We start from the raw sequence: 20,735 nt of genomic DNA, 5'->3' as shown, positions 1-20,735 counted from the left end.
TCTAAGATAACTTATTTGAATACGTAAAATCTGGAATTTTTGGAGAGAGAAGAAACGTCAACCACATGAAAGATGAAACATAAAACAAAAACAAAGAAAAGATTAGTCGGAAAATTATTCCCCCTCAATTCAATGGAACAAAGCCTTCTTCAATGGCTAACTCATCCATCAATCTCCAACAATTCAACCAAACTGTAATATCCTTGTCTAACTTCACAAACTTATCTTCACTCTCTTTTCCGGCCTACTCAAAGGTTCATCTCCATAAACATCATCAATTCAAGAAGATCAACACCACGTTATATCATTTCCGTCTATTTTCTCGAAGAAGTTTTTTGGAATACGAAGATGAAGATGATCTAAACTCAGATAATTACAGTTTCCAAGAAGCTGTAGCACTTTTTAATAGCAGAGATTATTACAGGTGAAGAACTGCAGTTGGTCAAGTTTTAAATCAATAAATGTGTTCCAACTCAAAACTTTGAGTTTGTGAAAATTGGTGTATTTTACTCTCACATCCTTTTTTTTTTCCTGAATGTGAAAATTGGTGTATTTTACTTAATTTGTTATAAGCTGAAGTTCCTTCATATTTACACAATTTTTCAATCTTTAAATTTGATGTTGTATAATTAGATTTAATTCATTTTGGCTCGTCGAATTTAGGGCATGTGCACAAATGGTTCTTTTGGATGCCACTTCCGAATTCTATCTACTGATAAAGGCTAGTTTGTCTGCCAAAAAAAAAAACAGTCGATTGTGCTAATGGAAATTAAAGAGTGGCTTCAAAAAGGAAGTCGGAATTACACTATTTAATTCTGCTTTCACCCAATAATTGGAGGAGTTATTTCACATTAGATAGTCCGTTTGGCCAAGCTGCAAAAATCAACTTATTTTGAGAAGTGTTTTTTCAAAAGTGTTTTTCTCAAAAGTATATTTGGTGAGAAGCACTTTGTGTTTGGCTAATTAGTTTGAAAAGCACTTCTGAGCAGCAATTAGTGTTTGGCCAAGCTTTAAAAACTGCTTCTAAGTGTATTTTTCTCAAAAGTGCTTCTCAAAAAAAGTGTTTTTGGAGAGAAGCTACTTTTTTCTGCTTCTCCAAAACTGCTTCTGTTTCTCCTCAAAAACACTTTTTTTCCTTCCAAAAGCTTGGCCAAACACCTCAATTTTTGGCAAAAAAAAACACTTTTGGCCAAACAGGCTATGAATCCATTGGTTCAAGAAAATAGATGTGTCATGAGCCAATTTGTTCAAACTTAGACAAATTTGACGAATTACAAAAAAAAATTGATTGATTTTGCTACCTCTAATTTACAGATGTCATGACGTCCTTGAAGCCCTTTGGAACCAATCCCAAGAGCCAATTCGAACTCTACTTCATGGAATTCTTCAATGTGCAGTTGGATTCCATCACCTTTTCAACCAAAATCACAAAGGAGCTATGATGGAATTGGGAGAAGGGCTATGCAAGCTTAGAAAATTTAACTTTGAAAATGGACCATTTCATGAGTTTGAGAAAGAAATTTCAGAAGTTTTGGATTTCATATATAGAACACAACTAGAACTTGCTGCATGTGGTGATGATATTTGTGTAACTCTTGATCAATCAGAAAGATCGTATCAACTTCTTGGTGGCTATGCAGCAGGCCAAAAACTTTATAGCTTGGAAAATGACCAAGATTATTATTACCTTGTTTTTTCTTCTGGAAGATATCATGGTAATATAGAATATCTTAGGATAAAACTTCCAACAATTGATGCTTCTGAAGGAAATTTGAAGGAGTTGGAGTATATTTGACAACAGTGACAAATGCAGGATTTTTTTATAAGTTGTATCGACCTATTATTAAATGAGTTGGAGGGTTTTAAGATTTTACTTTTTATGTCCTTAGTTAATTTTTTTTCTTTTCATTATTTTCATTAGTGTTTGTTTAATGTACATTTATACAACATTATTGTGTTTCTAAAAATATTATTTACATATGTTTAGTGAATGTGACTTTTCTTTTGGATTCGCCACTATTGACAACTAGGAATGTACAAAAAAAATCGATAAATAGCACCAAAATGATAGTTCGGAGTCAAACCAGGAAAAACCCAATCAGTGGTTCGATTTCATTTTGTTTGATATTAAAAAAATGACCATAATTGATTTAGTTTGGTTTGGTTTGATTTTAACTAAAAAAAAAGTCAAATCAAAATCAAACCAACCTGATCTTATATGTACACTATTTTTAAAAATATTTATTGTAATATAATATATAAATATCTCTTAAACTCTTTCATAATTTTTGTCTTTTAGTATATTGTTTTAAACTTAGACTTAGAATTTTTGAATGATTCAACAAATTTTATACGTTATAGATTTTAGTAACTCAAAACAAAGTTTAAACCAAAACCAAATTAATAGTAATGCAAGCTAACAAAAGAAATTCAACTCAATAGTGTTTGTTTTCGTGCCATTTCATTCTCTTTGTTGTTGAATATTTTAATACAATGATATGACTTGTTATTTTCTTAGGAAACACCTTATCTAGTTGTACTTGTATCTTACTAGGACTAAAAAAATATTTGAAGCACAAGTTATATGTTTTGTGCTATAAATTTACAGAAATAAAATCCAAAACCCCAAAAAAACTCAAAAAAAACTGAGAAAAATCGAGCTTGAAAACCTCGATTTTTGTTGGTTTGGCTTATAAATTTAAAAACTCGACACAACTAATTTGGTTTGGTACTTGAAAATCCCTAACCAGGCCGACCTAAATACACGTCTATTGACAACCATGTTACATATGTGCGTGTCCTTCTCTTTATTATTTGATTTTCTGTTAAAATTTTTGGTCTATATCTTGTTTTACAATTTAACATTTAATTTGGAACTCGGATATTATTATTATTATTATTATTATTATTATTATTATTATTATTATTATTATTATTATTACATATATATATATATATTCTTTCTCATTAATTTGCCCGAGTTAAATACCAAGAAGCTAATAACGTCAAGTTTTTTTTTTTTTTTGGACCTTGTTCAAGTTTTTTTATTTTTTTGGACCTTGTTCAACACTAAAACGGAGAAGAGTTACTACGCAGCTTCATAAAACAATTCCAAAACCCATCGGTCTTCTAATCCGTTTCGTGTAGCCAAGCCTTTGGGTGATTAGAAGTGCCTTTTTTTAAATTAATTAATTTTTCTCATCATGCATATTTATATTATTAATCTTTTTCTAAATGTTTTCCTTTTCTGAAAGTTATTGGGAAAAGTTAAATCCGTTATCGGTTAGGATTAAAGTTATTTACATGTCTATATATATTAAAGTGATTAGTTTTCTTTTTCATTCTTCTTGTGTTGATTGTCCAATCAAATTTTAGATATGGAGAGTAGCAATTATCCACCGTGGTTGTCACCTTTATTAAATACTGATTTTTATAGACCCCATAATTACTGTGAGGCACACAATAACCAGTATTGTACCCGCTTTTGTAAGAGCTGCAGAAGCAAACCTCTTTGTGAATTATGTTGGAAGGTTTCTTCACATGAAGGTCACCAACTTTTGCAGGTAAGTTTTTCACCAATAAATAAAAGTTCCTTCTCTTATTTTAAATGAGTGTCTTTTGTTGAACCATCTCAAATTTTGGAGAGTTCTTTTTCTTTTTTCTGCTTTCGGCATTTTTGAACTGAAACCCTGCCTAGTTAATACTAATAGTTTTGTTTGTCAATGCAGATATTTAAAGTTTCTGAGAAAGCATCAGTACGAAAAGTAGATATAGAAAAGGAGGTAGACATCACCGATATTCAACCCTATATAATAAACAATCATAAGGTTATGCTGCTGAAACCAAAAGAAGGAAATGGCGGAAATCCCAAGTGTTTCTCATGCCAAGGGAGAATAAAGGACGAAGAGTATCTATATTGCTCGATTGTTTGTAAAGTAAGAAGCAAGAGAATTAATTTCCTATGCAATGGCAAAACTGTTAAAGGAGAAAAACCTGAATGCTTAGCTCAGAGTTGTAGCCTAAGAAGAAAACCAAGAAAGAGAACGCCCCGAAGATCGCCCTTATTATAAAAAATGATGTATTTGTGTCTTAGAACCAGTTAGTGCAGGAATGTATACTATAAGCTATGGATTCAAAGAACTCAATAGCTTTGGCTTAAGCTTAGTCGATTTATTAAGAAATCTGCTTCAACTATGTCAATATTAAATTTTGAGTCCTGTAATTCAAATGGTCAATGAGTTCAATGGCATCCCAACCCAATAAAGTTCAAATCTTGAATTTGCCTCTAAGTCAATGTACTTTACTGATTGCGAGCTAATTATGCAGACGCAGCCGCACTTCTTCATCTTGTCAACTATAAATAGATTTCATGAGCATCTAATATGATTCCGTGATTTTAGAGTATTTTAATTTTCACAATATGCAAAAAGAAAGGATGCGTTTTCAAGAAGATACAGACGAGCCGTCTACACAATATTATAAATTATAATATTTGCACTTTTTTTTAAAAAAAATTCCTATGTCAAACATCCGCCTTAGGGTCCTGACCAACTAAATTCGCACCACATAATAACCATTAAAGGTAAAAGACTAAATACCAGAATTTTTTCATTTACAGGGCTTGAACCTAAAACCTCAGAAGATTCTATCCGTGTCACAATAACCCATGGTGATAACAATTTGAAGTTAAAACCGAAGAAGAGTTGCTTGGACCTTTTTCTTCTGCATGGAAGGCAATGGGAGTATAATTGATTGTTACCATTGATTAACCAAATTCAAGCTACTGTATATCCTAGAGTGAATCGGATTTACACTTGCGATTGATAGTTGATACCATATTAACACTGGAAATTTGGATGAAAACAATACCACCTTAATGGTGGCATGAAATGCTATCAGAGCTGGAGGTCAATGATATCATGATATACAGCAACTCTCTTCTTTTGGGGTCAAGATATACAGCAACTTTTACTATTCAGAGTGATCTATTCCAGTGTAAGTATCAAACAACAGACTGCAGATCTCCAAGCATAGAGAAAAGCTCCATCTTCTGAATTATGCATGCAATTTCCAGATTACCAACCAACAGAAAAAAGTAAAGGGAAATAAGTCTGGTAACAAGGGATATGTGTTCTCTACAGAACAAAACCTTCTAATAGACATTAAAAAAAATTCATAACATAATTAATATGGACAGACTGAATTTACCCATACCTTCATAGGAAATAGGCTGTGAAATGTTTGACATTACACTGTCATTAGTGCTGTAGGGTAGCAAAGAAGCCAATTAGCAAATACTTTCGATGGTTAGTTATCTTCCATTTCATGATAGACTGCCCGTACTACCATGAACAGAACGTGCATATGCCTCAGATAAGTTTTTCAGCCAATGGGGCCTTGTATTCGTGTTAGATCCTCAAAAAAAGATAATATTTGGAGGATCTAACACGGTGCAACGACATTTTTAAGGAGGCGAGCAACAGTGTCCATTACATAATTAAAATAGACATACCTATAAATAACTCCAGCACTTCCCCATCAACAAGAAATAAATTACGCGGTATGCTAAAAATGAACAGTTACACTTCTAGTCCATCTCGGTCAATAAAGCAGATACAAGATAATTGGAAATATTACTGCTAAAATCATCACAATGAATGGATTCATTGTAAATTGTGAACTGAAGAGTTACACTTCTAGTCCATCTCGGTGAATAAAGCAGATACAAGATAATTGGAAATATTACTGCTAAAGTCATCACAGTGAATGGATTCACTCTGTAAATTGTGAACTGAAGAGTTACACTTCTAGTCCATCTCGGTGAATAAAGCAGATACATGATAATTGGAAATATTACTGCTAAAATCATCACAATGAATGGATTCACTCTGTAAATTGTAAACTGAAGAGTCCCCCCACCCCCCTGTCCCTTGAGACATAACAATTCTGGGGAGAGACTTTGGATTACCAAAGCTAATATGCATAGAGTAGTCTAGGAAAGTGGCATTAGAAAGGCTATTTACAGTGGATGTTTGGGAAATGGTTATGAAAGGTTTTGCCTGCCAACTCCTGCCTATTTTAATGCAAAAGCGAAGCTGAAGTTTTTGTCCAAATAGGGATGATTAACAAAACACCCTAGAAAAATAATGAAATGAAAATAGACATTTAAAGAGAAAACTCGGGTATGGTAAACAAAACAAAAAAGTAAAGTCTTTCCCCTGAGGAACATGATCAGTGAAAATTCATATTGCCGGTCCCAATTTGTTTGGGACAAAGGTGAAGTTGCTGCAGTTTCTGCAATTAGTTGTCACTTGATGTATAATACTTTCTAACTTTCTGATAACCATTGTTCATTTCAATAGTATGTTAACTTATTCTTATTCTTTTACAATTATTAATATGCAAGACAGTAATAAGCAATATAGTTGATTCATTGGTCCAAAGAAAGACGCAAACTCAACCAGCAGCAAGATTACACAACCAAGCGCGCGCTCTTAATTCACATGATCTTCCAACATTAAATGATAGGAAGATCTAAAGCTTCATAAAAGGAATGTCTTTGCAGTATGGTGCAATTATTATACTCATAATCATAGCTTGGTATATCAAGACTAAGTATGAATATAGCTAGACATTTTCTCGAGACACAAACCAGGTTTAATCCACATGTCAGCCAAAATGATTAAATAGAACCTTGCGTCACTTGATACTTTCTTGGCAAATTATCATTATACAGGTGTGTCTAACGTTCTACATCCCATTATCAAATGATTATTGATCTGTTTTATAGTTGCAATTAGTTGTGTCCTACTTTGTTTTTTATTAAAACATGGTTATGCGCATTTTTTGTACAAGTTATCTAAGAGGTAAGTTGTACCTAACATATATATCAGACAGCAGAGTAGATTTTAACTAAATTTTCATTAACCTTCACGGTCAGAACTTACAGTTGTCTGTTGGTAGTTGGTAATAAGGGTCTGTGGACCCCTTAGAAAGAAGCTACTGGAGCTGTTCTCTATAGCATTCGGAGGCATCTCCGATACCTCCTTTGACCTACCTACAAGGGGAAGATTGGAAAGATGGTCACCCCAGATATCATAAGTAAACTTTTCCTCCAACCCCATCTTTTCATCAGTTTTAACTGCCACCTGATTTTGAGGTTTAGATCCAGGAGCTCGCAGATGTGGAGCAATTATAGAACTTGAAGCCAATAGTGGTTGACGACACATCAAGCGAGGAGCAGATTTATCAGCAGAAGGGAAGGTTGCTGAAGGCAACAGAACAGGTTTGCTAGCTAATTTCTTTGGTGCAGTAGGCTTCTCTTGACGAGGAAAACAAGCATTTTTGCCACCATATGTTACTGTCGCCTTTGTCTCGGATACATTCTTCTGACATGCAAATTTGGAGTGTGTACTCTTTTTACATTGATCATTACCAACATCAGCAAAGGGATTGCTGAGCTTAGCAGATCCATCCACATCAGTAGACTGTGGAGATGGCCGGCTAGGTGTTGAACTTGAGGTAGGAGACAAGGGTGACGATGGTGTAGAATTGCCACTATGACTACTTGAAACTTCAAAAACTCCAGCCAAAGCAGTTGCAGAATTCTTTTTCTTCTTTCGCCGCCTCCCTTTCTCTTTTCCAATTTTGACAGTGAGATTACTGCTTTTGGAGGTTGCATTTGTATCAGCACTCTGAATTGCTACAGACTTCGTAGAAGTTGACACTTCCAATCCCTTTTGGGTATTTGATAAACAGTTATATCCTGCACAGTGATTCAGATTGTGATCAGTTACACCTTGAGTTTCGGAGGCAGCTTGACTATCTTCAGATGTACCAAAACTTTCCAACAACAGTGCTTCACCTTCCCCAATTGATCTAAGCAAACCGTTCAATTTAGAGAAGACGAACTTGCCACTATGTTTGTCACTGGGATGCATGCAAGACAGTTTTCCAGCATGATCTGCAGATGCAATATAGCTTTTACCACTCTTAGGCAAGCACTCATGGGAGCCAAAGGCCACGAATTGGGGTATGATGCACCAAAGAACCAGAAAGAATAAAGAAGCTAGGAGAAGAATTGTGAACAGCAATTTTTTCACCTTCATCCAGAACAAAGACTTCTTGCAGAAATGAAGCACACAGATAGGAAGACTAGCTTTCATAGGTATAACAAGAATGCCAGTTGCCAAAGTCAGTTCCAGATCTCTCTGTATAGTAGCAACGGAAAAATCAGTATGATATGATATAACAAGCTTTATAGACTCCTCAGGTTCAAGAGAAAAACCTTTACAACCATTTATTACAAACCCATCTGTTCCACACTTTGTTCCAGAGATTTCAATTTTTTTGACCTCCAGGGGAAAGTCACCCACGTTCTTTGCGTGAAGCTCTTTTGATAATGACAAAGAACACGCATGAGAATTATCCTTCATGTTATATAACACACTCGAAGAAGAGAGATTAAGAGGGGTTGGCATGTTTAATTTGAAGTCCAGGTTCTGTACAGGTTCAAACTCATCAAGCAAGACCAAAGAAAGCAACCCTCCAGATCCTCTCAGAGGTAACCACTCCACGCCAGAAAGATTGTTCCTGACCAAAGCTGAACTTTTCCACTGACATCGAGCTGCAGGTTGAAATAAAATTGGACCAAATGATGCTCTACCAAAAGGGTGAAGAAGAGCTTCAGTTACTGCATTCTCAGCTAGCGAAAAACCATATCTCCTAGGAGCAATAGAATAATTGCCAACTATTCTACTGGATAGAGAAGGCTGCAAATGGCTTCCTGAAGTCTTGCACTCATCAACAATTTCCCAGGAGTTCAGAACAAGCTGAACCAAGATTGGTTTTTGACTTGGGTTTTTTACCGTGATCCATTGAGACTGATGACTTCCGACCTGAATCACCGGAAACACAATTTCACTTTCATCCAGTACTGACATGCCATTTGCAGTAGCTTGAGATTTCCAGTTCCTCAATACCAACTCATCTGCCACTGTTGTATCCACGGCCTGCATATTAAATGGATAGACATATCAACAATCAAGAGCTAATTCTATATACAACTGTACTAAATGAAGAAGGCATATGACTAATACCATAATGACAGCTATCTCCACAACAAGTACATTCAGATTAACCATGGACAAAATTAGAGTTGTTTCACAAAGCTTAAAAAGTGAAGTTTTACATGAAATAAATTCGCGTCAGAACTACAACTCTGCTGACGTAGTAAACACAGCTCATTATGCACATTCCCATCATTTCTGCTAAATTCTGTGGGAGTGGTTACAGTGATTCAAGCATAAGAAATCAAAGAATAGCTTTTGATAATCATTACGGGTATATTTGCAGAAGAATTTCTTCCCTATTATGTACTTAAAAAAACGGAAAGTGATAATAGAACTTTGCCAGAGAGGGAGAAAATTGGATCCAGCATCTTGAAATACGAACAGAACACCACACAGTTCTTTTTCCACAGAAGTCCCTAATCAAATACTTAAAGTCCAGAGTCATAACAAAATTTACATCCTTGTGAATGAGAAAGTGGGTTCCAGTCCAAAAACAGAGATTGGAAACCAAGGTTATGGTATGAGCAAGGAAGCCTCTAGATGCAATGAACAACCATGCCAACTTTACATGAAACTAGTGTTTCTGATGGATTAATTTTAACACGCATACATCCTACTATAGATTAGGCAGAAAAGATGAGTCCCTGAATTGTACTTTTTTTGAAGAGGCAAGCCCCTGAATTATACTTGATATGGTATTGCATGGCTCCACCTTTCATATGTTACAGGTTATGCTGATAATCAAGGACTTCTACATTCTACATACACAGATACTTTTAAGGACTTAGTTTGAGTTTCTTGCCACAGGATTTTCAGATAAAAACCTCAATATAAATTCCAGTTGCCAGCAAAAATTCATCAAATAGGAAAAACACATATAAACTTAGATCTTTAACTCTTAATAATTTGAACCCTGAAACTTGTAGAAGTTCGACAAATTATTTTTACTCATTTAAGTGTTTGAAAAATCCCCTGAAAAAGAGATGTTACACCCACAAAATTAGCGAGATAATAAAAACCAATGTCAGAATTCCAATACCTTGATTTCTGATGGTGAATGCATGCTGCTGCTAGACATTGTTCTTGAATTTCCAAGTTCTACCTCGTCAGAGTATTCTCCATGACCAATAGAAGAGTCAAATTTACCTCCTGAACAAAGGCTCACTACATCACGGCAAGCAACTTCAATGTCAGAAGTTCTCGAATCATTAGTTGTTATTAGCAATTTACAGTTCATGCTCCTTTCATGAGCTTGATCCTCTCCTTGCAGCAGAGGATCAAGCAACTCAACAGCTGGGGGAGTGTAAGTGACAACAGCCACCTGCGTAACAGTGCGAGGAAAGAGTAGCAATCCCTCAACATATCTGATCCGAAAATGCTTGGTGTTTTCTCCAGTCTCACTTATCCTGACAATGCTCAATATATAAGGAGAATTATTTCTCACTGACAGAGCTACAAAACTAGTGCCATCAGCAGCACATGGTCCTACAGTCTCAAAAGACAGAGAAAGTGGATCTGTGAGCTCACTAAAAGCTGAAGTCTTGTCCAGTTCTGCTTTGAGAGGAATAACAACTGTATCAGCTTTACCTTTGGAAGAGCTAAGCAACTGCAGAGAAAAGGCGCCAAATATCTCACCCCCAGTATGACTAGGGAAATCTAATTCTATGATGGTCTCAGTTTTCTGAGGATCAATTTCCCAATTTCTATGGGGTCTAATTGCAATTAGAGGAATACCAACCTCACTACCCTTGATATCCAACCACTCCTTAACACCGAGCAAGCTGAAACTACTGTTTGAATCTTTACTTCTACTTACATTACAAATTGCCTTTGCATAACGGGTATTATCTCCCGAAGAAACAGACGTCCAAATAGTTATCTCCTCCACATAGAGGGCTTCATTGTAAGGATTATACAATGAAATATTCTCACTCCGCCTTCCAACAGAGGAAATATCAAGACCGACTAAAGGCTGTATGCGATATGGGGATTCAACAGCAAAACCCTTCACCTGAACAAAGAAACCACCAGAGCTTGTCTGCAAAACAAATTGCGCTGAAGAGAGACCCAACCATGTAGGCAAAAACACAAAACAAATTGACGCAGTTTCACCAGGTGCCAACAACGTTTCACTGAAATTGCAAGGGTAAAACTGAGAATTGGTTCCATAAGGTTCAAATACAGTCAGTGTGCTGTCTCTGCGAGTATTTTTAACAGTTAGAAAAGCTAATGAAGGACGATATAAATACTTCTCCCCCCAGTCCAGCACAGGGGGATTGATTTCTACATGAGGGGAAGAACCACCCAAAAACTTGAACCTGGTTGTCTCGTCTTCCCCTTTTGGTTTCAAATTTTGATGTTTATCATCAGACAAAGGTCCTCCACCAAAAGAAACACCATTTTCTCTATTCCTTCTTATACAACCACAAGGCAATTCGCTGTAACACTCCTGGTAACTCAGATAGCATGAAATTGTTCTTCCACCCAAGAACTTGAAAATACAAGAATCGGATGACCTACTAATATTTGTATTCTCTTCATCTGATCCTATAGGGAAAGCAACATCGGATTGAACCCCAGAAACTTCTTCAACTTGTGATTGTGCATTCTTCTCTTCAGACAAAAAACCACGCAATCTTGGAGGAAAGCAAAATAAGTCAGTATGTGAACACGCGCTATCAGGACTTTGGCGAGGGAGGGGATTCTCGAGAACGAATCCGGATGATAAATCACCAGTAAAGCCATCCTCGAACTCAGAATCGTCATTGGTTCTGTAGGACATAAATGTATCATATTCTGCTTGGTTTTGCATTCCCTTCATTGAACATGGTTCACCTTTTGCCAGAATAATGATGATATGGAACAGAACCATCAAAAAACAAAATGCTTCACCATGGTGAAATACTCTCCTGAAGAAATTACTAATGCAAATTAATAGCTGACAAAGAAAATAGAACATAAAACATCATCCACACGAAAAAAGACGAACTTTATACAGCAATTCGGCAGGTCAGAGGTAAACACGCATCCTTGGGAATACAAGCACAACATCAACAACAGTAAAGACATGAACAACACCTCAATCCCAAACTAGGAGTCTAGTAGTCTACTATTTTAAAAAAACTAATTTAGGGAATGAAAAGAAAAGTAGTATAAGAGAGAATCAAACAATAAAAATAGAAAACATAGTGGCCTAGGGTCAATGAAGTGGGAGAACCATAAGGTCTCAAGGTTCAAATCCCAACATAGACAACAAAATCCTAGGTGATTTATTCCCCACCCGCCTAAACCTTGGTAGGTAGAGTTACCCGGTACCTACACTGGTTGGAGGTTGCAGGTGCAACAGTCGAGCTTGTGCCTCAATCACCTCCGTCAAAAAATAAAAACAATGTTTCCCATACAAAAGACTACAAAACGCTGATGATACGAGCCAATGCCTCACATTTCAGTTGCCTTATTAAATACACAAGTAAAACAATTGCTCCTAAAATAGTAATAGTAGTTAATTTAAGTAATTGTAGGTAAAGAAAGCTCGCAAAATTGCTATATATACGAAAGATATCATCAATCTTAATCATTCATATGTTTTAGATGTTCATTCATTAACTAAGCTTACATAAATAGGCAATCAAATCTCCAAAATAAGAAGAAAAACAAATTACACTCTAAAAATGAAAACATTAACACGAAAAAGTAACATAGAGCAAACATAATCGGCTGAACAGAAAATAAAGCGGCAAGGAGTTACCCGCGGCGGAACATGTTAAAGAGCTGATGTGGAGCTCCAATCATTAGGGTTTGAGGATCTATTGATGGGGAGAGAAAAAGAACATGAGAGAAATATTTTTGCTTGTTTCTGATGATTCTTTTATGGTGGCTAGGGCTTTATAGTTTTTATCGATTGGATTTTAGGCCCAAAAACAAAGTCTATTGGAGCATAAAGAGAACATTAATGACAACTCAATCCAAACTAGTAGGAGTCTACTATTTCCCAAAAAAAAAAAAGCACCAATTTTGGGAATAAAAAGAAGATATAAGGGACAATCAAATAATAAAAATAGAAAAAATATAAAGATGACGATTTACAACGTCTCCCATGCAAGGTGTGGTCTAGTGGTCAATGAAGTGGGACGATAACCATGAGGTCTCAGGTTCAAATCCCAACAGCGATTAAAACTAGGTGATTTCTTTTCATTTGTCTAAGCCTTGGTGCACAGAGTTACCGGGTGCATGTACTGGTGGGAGATAGTAGGTACCATGTGTAATAGTCGAGGTGTACACAAGCTGGCTCTGAGACCTTCGTCATAAAAAAAAGTTTTAAGTTCTATGTGTGAAACAAGTATCTACATAATCAAGTTACTAGTTAGATAATTGCAAGTACATTTCATCACAAACATTAATTCACAATGTAGTAGAAATGATAACTAACCTATTATATCACAAGTTAATATTCACTTGAAGTGTAAAAACAATCTTTTTATTGTCAATGTATATTATTTAAATCTTTAAAAAAGAAAATTTTCCGCACAAAAAACTAACACTAATGATACGAGATAATGTTTCATACTTCAGTTGTCTTATTAAACATACAAGTAAAACTATTGCTCCTACAGTAGTAATAGTAGTTAATTAAGTAAATAAAGTAAGCATATTTATTCATTCATAGCTTTTGCATATTCATTCATTAACCAAACATACACAACTATTACATGGGCGGTAGCACTGTAATGGCAGAGCCACGATTTCCACCTAGTGGATTCAGCAAAATAAAAAAGTAAACACGAGAAAAAATAAAGGGGATTCAACACCTAATATATATATACATAAAAAGATTTTTGACCTTATATATGCAGACAAATTTTCCAGCGAAGGTGGTTCGATTGAACCCTCTTCTGTCACCCTACCTCCGCCCATTAGCAAGTACGCGGCGTAATAGTCCAAGTATGCACAAGCTGGCCCAGATACTTCGGTCAATAAAAAAAAATATTTTTCCATACAAAAACTACAAAACACTAATAATACGAGCTAAAGCCTCATACTTCAGCTGTCTTATTAAATACACAAGTAAAACAATTGCTCCTAAAGTAGTAATAATAGTTAATTAAGTAAATGAAGTAAAACAAAGCTCGAAACACAATCTTATATATTCATAGCTTTTGCATGTTCATTAATTAACCAAAATATACAATAAATAAGCAGTCAGAGCTCCAAAATGATAAAAATAACATATTACGCACTAAAGTAATAATCGAACAAATGGAAAATAAGGCGGCGGCGAGGAGTTACCGGCGGCGGGAGATGTTAAAGAGCTGATGTGGAGCTCCGATCATTATTAGGGTTTGAGAATCCATTGACGAGAAGAGAAAAAAAACATTGAGTGAAAAAAAAATTGATAGTTTGTGATGGTGGCTAGGGCTTTGTAAATTTTTTACCGATTGGATTTTCGGGCCCAAAAATAAAAAAGAAGATAGTGAGTATATTGGAGCAGAAAGAAAAACAACAGAAGCAGGGACAGGGTACACCTGATAACACCCCCCCGAATGAATGGCCTCGAAGAACGAACGAGGAGCAAAAAAAAACTGAAAAAACTGAGAAAATGACTCTTCAAGGAACAAAATTACTTAACTACCCACAGCCAAAGAATAATTTCTATTCTATTACTATTTCCTTTTTAGACGAATGATATTATCACGGCCAAGTTACACATTTGACCGATTGGTTTATAGCTTGTTTGGCCAAACTTATTTTTGATCAAAAGTACTTTTTTTTTTTGCCAAAAGTATTTTTGGTCAAAAATTAAGGTGTTTGGCCAAATTTCTAAAAGGAAAAAAAGTGTTTTGAGAAGAAACTGAAGCAGTTTTAGAAAAGCATAAAAAAATAGTTTCTTTCCAAAAGCATTTTTTTGAAAAGAACTTTTGAGAAAAATACACTTAGAAGCAGTTTTTTAAAGTTTGACCAAACACTAATTGTTGCTCAGAAGTGCTTTTCAAACTAATTAATCAAACACAAACTGCTTCTCACCTAAAGTACTTTTGAGAAAAGCACTTTTGAAAAAAAAAATACTTCTCAAAATAAACTTATTTTTGCAACTTGACCAAACGGACTATTATACTAATTACATTTCTTAACCCAATAAGCAAGAATATAGCTAGATCTCTATAACAATATTACGGTATAACAAATATTCACTATAAAAGTCAAATCTTTTATGAAATGAATCTTTATGTAAATTAGGCTGTTATAGTCTTACAGAGAGGTTAGACTGTATACTAATTATGACAATAAGAATAATAACAACAACAACCCAGTATAATCCCACTTAGTAGGGTCTGGGAGGGTAGTGTGTACGTAGACCATACCTCTACCCTGGGGTAGAGAGGTTGTTTCCAAATAGAAATCCGACATCATTCCCTCCAGCAACTTCCCACCTTGCTCTTGGGGAGACTCGACTCACAACCTCTTGGTTGGAAGTGGAGGTTGCTTACCATCAGAGCAACCCCTCTTGTCACAATAACAATAATAAAAACCCAATAAAATCCTACAAGTGAGGTCTGGAGAGGGAGACTGTTTTCGACAGACTCTCGACTCAAATAAACGAAAGGAGAAGATAGATTAGGACAAAACTGTATATTGATTTTATATATATACACACACATACACACATTAATATAAAAATAATATATTTTCATTTGAAGAATCACTCCGTCTAAAATAAATTGTGAATCTTAAATTAATAATAAAATAATGCTTTACTTTTAAAAAAAAAAACAAAAAAAGAAGGCACGTAAAGGCGAAATTTTCATATATGATATTTACACAAAATTATATTAATTTATAATAATTATTATAAATTTAAAGATAAAATATATATTTTTGAATACAATTTAATAATATATATATATATATATATATATATATATTTGTCTGGTATTTATTAATTTTAATATAAATATCAAATGCGTATTGAAGCGTGAGTCTTTTTTTATAAAGATTCGTGCCCCTTTGATGTACGGCTACTTTGAGGAAACGGTTAAGTGACAACTGTGCCTAGGGGCCCCAAATATGTGTTGAGTCTCCGGCACCATAGATAGCGGCGTTCAACAATTTGAAAGGCAATGGGAATATCGAATATCCTAGTCACTAACTTTTCGAGGGAAAATGGGAAAATAATATAGCTACCCTTCTGAGAATAAAAATTACGGGCACACAATATTTATATTAAATTATAATAAATATATTATAATGAAATTTCTTGTTTAAAATAATAATAAATATTATAGTGATAAGAGAGTATATAAATTTTTTTTGTCGTGTGTTCATTAATTTAATATAAAATAGCGAATACGAATATTTTTGAAGAATTACCCTAAATTTTTGTCCCTTTACCGTCATTAAGGTTTCGAGGGAAAATAGTGTTACTCCTGGTGATTAATTAGGCAATGAAGGACAGGTGGCAAGAAACGTGAGGGGTACAACGCAACGCTCTATCACTAGGTGGGAATCACATATTATACTCTCTTTATATTTTTATTTTATTATTGTCATAAGATTAGCATACAATTTGGTAAAGTCAACTATCCATCTACTTAATAAAGAGTAAAGAAAATAGCATGCCTAGTTCGTCCTGCTTTTATTAGTGTCACATGATATCATCCTATCTTTCTTAAGTCTTAAGTGACACGAATTAGCTAATTTGGGCTCCACATTAAAAAACGAATTGGTAGGGAGTAAAAGTAGAGACATTTTACGTTTGTCATTCATTAATTAATTTTTTTTCTGTTTGCTTGATACAAAATTTACAGAAGTTCTGCATATTGTTCAATAAATTATTTGTTTGTTACATGTATAATTGTCTGCGTGTGTATCCTTCGTGTCCAACAAATAACATCACAAAAATATAAGATGAGAGGAGTAAATATTGTGGGGACAGAAAAAATGGGGACCTTATAATTACTATTATTACTATAATATATTGTGTAAGATTTGGCGACTAAGGACCACACAAGTTACACATTATACTGCAAGTCGGTTTTGTCAAGAACGGCAAGCGCCACTATTTCTCGACTCAGCATTGCATTTACTTGGCGGGCATCAGTAAATTGACAGTAACGGCTATAATGGGTGTCCTCAACAAGGTGATGGTGACATCAAAGCATGTAAAAGTTTTTTTATCAAATGTTTATATATATATATATATATATATATATATATATATATATATATTAAGCCTGAGGTCGCACATTTAACGATAATTAATTAATATATATTTTTACTATATTAAGCCAATAAATTATGATAGTTTATATGATTTGGTATGGGACAAAATTAGAATGGGAATTACGTATTCGGCCGAAACCATTAGCTCTGGTTCAAATTCAATATTTGTACAAAATTAGAATGGGAATACGTATTCGGCCGAAACCATTAGCTCTAGTTCAAATTCAATATTTGTATTAAAAATTTATTAAATATATATAAATTATTAATTTAAAATCGAATGACTTAAAATGATTGAAACTAAAATATATAAATTTCAAATCTTAATTTCCTATATGATTTGATTGATGTATTTATCTAAGCACTACCAAAGGATGTGGTGCAGTTAATAGGACTGCTCTTTTCTTAACCAGAGGTCTCGGGTTCGAGCTTTGGGTATAGAAAAATCCTTGGTAGAGAGCGTTTCCTCCCGAATGGGGCCCTACACGGCACAAATCCAAATATAATCGAGCTTCAATGCGGGTACCGAACACCGGATGCCAGGTGAAAAACCAAAAAAAATGTATTTATCTAAGCGCTAGTGAGCCCGCGGCACACATGCCCTAGCCTAAAGGACAAAGTTTCCGGTATTGGTCGGCCACTTAACGGAAAACGTCAAAGTATGGCGAAGCAGTCAGATTTTCTGCTTCCCTGCGAATATATTTTCTGTGTTGTCAAGTTTATGTAAGCCAATAGGAACAACCAAATATCAGACTATTTCGGCTGAACACAATTAAATTGACAGAATTGATAAAATGTAAATCTTAAATTCTATACGCTAAGGGGTTATTTGGTTTGAATACATCTTATACCGGGATAAGTTATGCTGATATAAGTTATACCAGGATTAATTATCCTGTATTGTTTTTATCCACTGTTTGGTATGGTGTTTTAAAAATAACAATTGCATAATTTCTAAGAATAAGGTATAAATTATCCAGACATGAATTACCCCACTCTCTACAAGGTATAAGTTATCCCTATACTAATTTTAATTTCGATATAACTTATACCAGGTTTCCTAACCAAACAAAGTATTAAGGTGGTATTAAATTTGTATATCAGCACTATACCTTCTTATACCTCATACCAAACGACCCCAAAGAGATAATTCAGAATATGAACTGGTTTTACAAGGATTTTTTATCACGCCCAACTATGCTTTATAAAAGGACTAAGCGGTCGTTACAAATATAATCTGATTTACAAGTCTGGAATCGAATCCCACAGAGAACTAAGGCTTAGCTACAGTTGTTCAATATCGCTAAGAAACACAAGCCCAAACAATTCCCTAATTATAAAGATTATAATGTTTATCTTTATCTAATTAATTTACAAATACTATAAAGCAGTAAAACTATCAATTAACAAGGATAATGATAGGAGACAAGATTAATGAGGTCTAGAGTTATGATTTTCCCTATTGTCGGAATCCTTTCCGCTACGTTTTCTATAAATTTGCCTAAGTCTTCTCTACCGATCATGAGCGCTCTGAGTGTTATAATTCTCTCCTGAGTAACTACCACAATTTACTAGATATATTCTCCTGAATTACGCTAGCTGGTCTGGCATTAAGTACAGCTCACTCGAATCGCACCAAAGTTTTGTTATCCCTAATCCTACCTTTAAACCCTCCGTATTTATCACTCATATACGTTAGGAGTGATGTTATTCAACAACTACCTAAATATACACTTTATCCCGAGTAATACATACTAAATAGGCATAGTCGATTGAGAGCTTTTCAACCAACCACAATAATAACGTAGTTGAACAAATAGAGAAAATACTATGACAAATCTTTATTAATGTAACAGGAAAATCATCCTCCAATAGGTTCCATCAAAACCGTAAATAACAAATTAGCTATTCATAATAGTATGCATAGCTACAATACTAAAATTCATAACCAATAATGGAAATAGGAAGAAGGAAGTGAAAAACTCGTAGAAAAATTCCCCGCCTTGCTCCTAGTGTGTTCTTGCCTCCTTAGGTCCAATCTCCGGTCTCCACGGCGGCTCCGTGCTCTCCCTAGGTCTAAAGTGTGTCAAAAGTATGTCCCCGTCCTCAAAATAGCATTTTTACATGTATTTATACCAAATAGGGTCGGGCCAAGATGAAACACTTTTTTTCTGAGCGAAATAGAACTCTGGCTCTATAAAATTTATACAGGCGCGCCGCATAGGGCGACGCACCACGTGGTGTGCTTGTGCGGAAGTTCAGAGAGCTGATTCTGACAGGCTACAAGAATTTTCCACAGGCTCAGCGCTCTATGTGCCTCTGTAGTGGGAATTCACGAAAATGCAAAACATGAAAGTTGTATCCCTTTCAAATAGCTTTCCAACAATATATTATGTAGTCCAAACGGAGTTTTGAGCGAAAAATTATGTGTATTTTACTAGACAATGCATCTTATGCCCGCCCGATTCTTCGTTTCGTTCTTAACTATCATCCGTTAATCCCCGAACACGATCCTGACTTGATTCCTTGGGCTTTTACTCAGACTTCAAAGCTCCAAATCACTTAAATTCATTCCATGATATCTACATAGCTCGAAATCACTCCTACAAGGCATAAAATACACAATTAGTGCAAAACACTAGCGATTAAAGTTCAAACTCAATTAAAGTGTAGTAATTTAGAGTGTAATAAGTGACTAAAATATGTAATTATAGACTATCATCAACACCCCACACTTAAACCATTTCCCATCCTTGAGCAATCAAACTACACTTTATATGGACATGACCTTTTTAAACAATTCTCCTAACTCATCACACCAAGAATATTTAAAATAGACTAAGCACAAAAGCGTAACATCTTTACCTCAAGATTTGACTCACAAGCACCATGCATTATTCACAACTCTCCCACTTACTCTAACATAGAGGTCACTGACATTACCTTTCCTTCATGAATCAAGTGTCCTCACAAAACAAAAAAGAGTAGTTCCACACAATAAAATTTAAGATCACTTAGGAACTCACGATAGAAAGAATTCACTCACTCTCAAAAATAACCTTCATATGCCACAAAAGATGCACCATAGGCTTGCCCGTAGTATACTACTCTACTAATCAAGCTCATTCAGTCTAGGATCAAGTAGGACCTTAGTTGATTGTAATGCAGGCTGCAGGACGAGTAGGATACATTTAGATATAAGAGTGACTATACCTCCCTAAGCACTTTAATACATACATTTTACATTTAAAACCTCACACTTATGTCAAACCATGACTTCACCTTCACATCAATATACATTAATTCCATACTTATTTAAGCACAATTACATCAAAGAGCCACCACTTATCAAGGAATATTTCTCACAATAACACAACAATTTTTTTCTTTCTTTTTCAATTCAAGTGGCTCTTACTTTTCCAAAATAGTGCACATTTCTCCTTATTT

At 34.9% G+C, this 20,735-nt stretch overlaps 2 protein-coding genes across 6 annotated transcripts; one reads left to right on the top strand and one right to left on the bottom strand.

Moving 5' to 3' along the window:
* The first annotated feature begins 152 nt into the window (after positions 1–152).
* On the top strand, positions 153–1,795 carry LOC104245138 (uncharacterized). Its single transcript, XM_009800704.2, has 2 exons — positions 153–424; positions 1,315–1,795. The coding sequence occupies exons 1-2, from the start codon at positions 153–155 to the stop codon at positions 1,793–1,795; spliced, it is 753 nt and encodes a 250-aa protein (XP_009799006.1).
* Positions 1,796–4,708: 2,913 nt separating this feature from the next.
* Positions 4,709–14,631, bottom strand: LOC104212903 (uncharacterized). Of its 5 annotated transcripts, XM_070155989.1 has the most exons (6): positions 14,358–14,630; positions 13,912–14,023; positions 10,111–11,980; positions 6,948–9,011; positions 5,215–5,264; positions 4,712–5,050 (listed from the first exon to the last, which is right to left on the bottom strand). In XM_070155989.1, the coding sequence occupies exons 2-5, from the start codon at positions 13,983–13,985 to the stop codon at positions 5,259–5,261; spliced, it is 4,014 nt and encodes a 1,337-aa protein (XP_070012090.1). In that variant the 5' UTR covers positions 13,986–14,023; positions 14,358–14,630; the 3' UTR covers positions 4,712–5,050; positions 5,215–5,258. The 5 variants fall into 5 exon arrangements, with proteins under 5 accessions (XP_070012089.1, XP_070012090.1, XP_009760574.1 ...); XM_070155988.1 differs by having other exon boundaries at positions 4,709–5,264; XM_009762272.2 differs by lacking the exons at positions 4,712–5,050; positions 5,215–5,264 and having other exon boundaries at positions 6,903–7,765; positions 7,865–9,011; positions 14,358–14,631.
* Between the last annotated feature and the right edge of the window lie 6,104 nt (positions 14,632–20,735).

The sequence above is a fragment of the Nicotiana sylvestris genome, chromosome 9 (assembly GCF_000393655.2).
Source record: "Nicotiana sylvestris chromosome 9, ASM39365v2, whole genome shotgun sequence".
In the NCBI taxonomy this organism is placed as follows: Eukaryota; Viridiplantae; Streptophyta; class Magnoliopsida; order Solanales; family Solanaceae; genus Nicotiana; species Nicotiana sylvestris.
The sequence above is the reverse complement of the archived record's forward strand: the minus strand, read 5'-3'. Positions and strand labels throughout refer to the sequence as shown.

Excerpts from the sequence above, each read along its gene's own strand:
- LOC104245138 (XM_009800704.2), top strand. The coding sequence starts at position 153 with ATGGCTAACTCATCCATCAATCTCCAACAATTCAACCAAACTGTAATA. Across the intron at positions 425-1,314 it reads AATAGCAGAGATTATTACAG|ATGTCATGACGTCCTTGAAG; the intron begins GTGAAGAACTGC and ends TCTAATTTACAG.
- LOC104212903 (XM_009762270.2), bottom strand. The coding sequence starts at position 13,985 with ATGGGCGGAGGTAGGGTGACAGAAGAGGGTTCAATCGAACCACCTTCG. Across the intron at positions 11,981-13,911 it reads AATTTGTCTGCATATATAAG|GAGAGTATTTCACCATGGTG; the intron begins GTCAAAAATCTT and ends TAATTTCTTCAG. Across the intron at positions 9,012-10,110 it reads ATTCACCATCAGAAATCAAG|GCCGTGGATACAACAGTGGC; the intron begins GTATTGGAATTC and ends TTTAATATGCAG.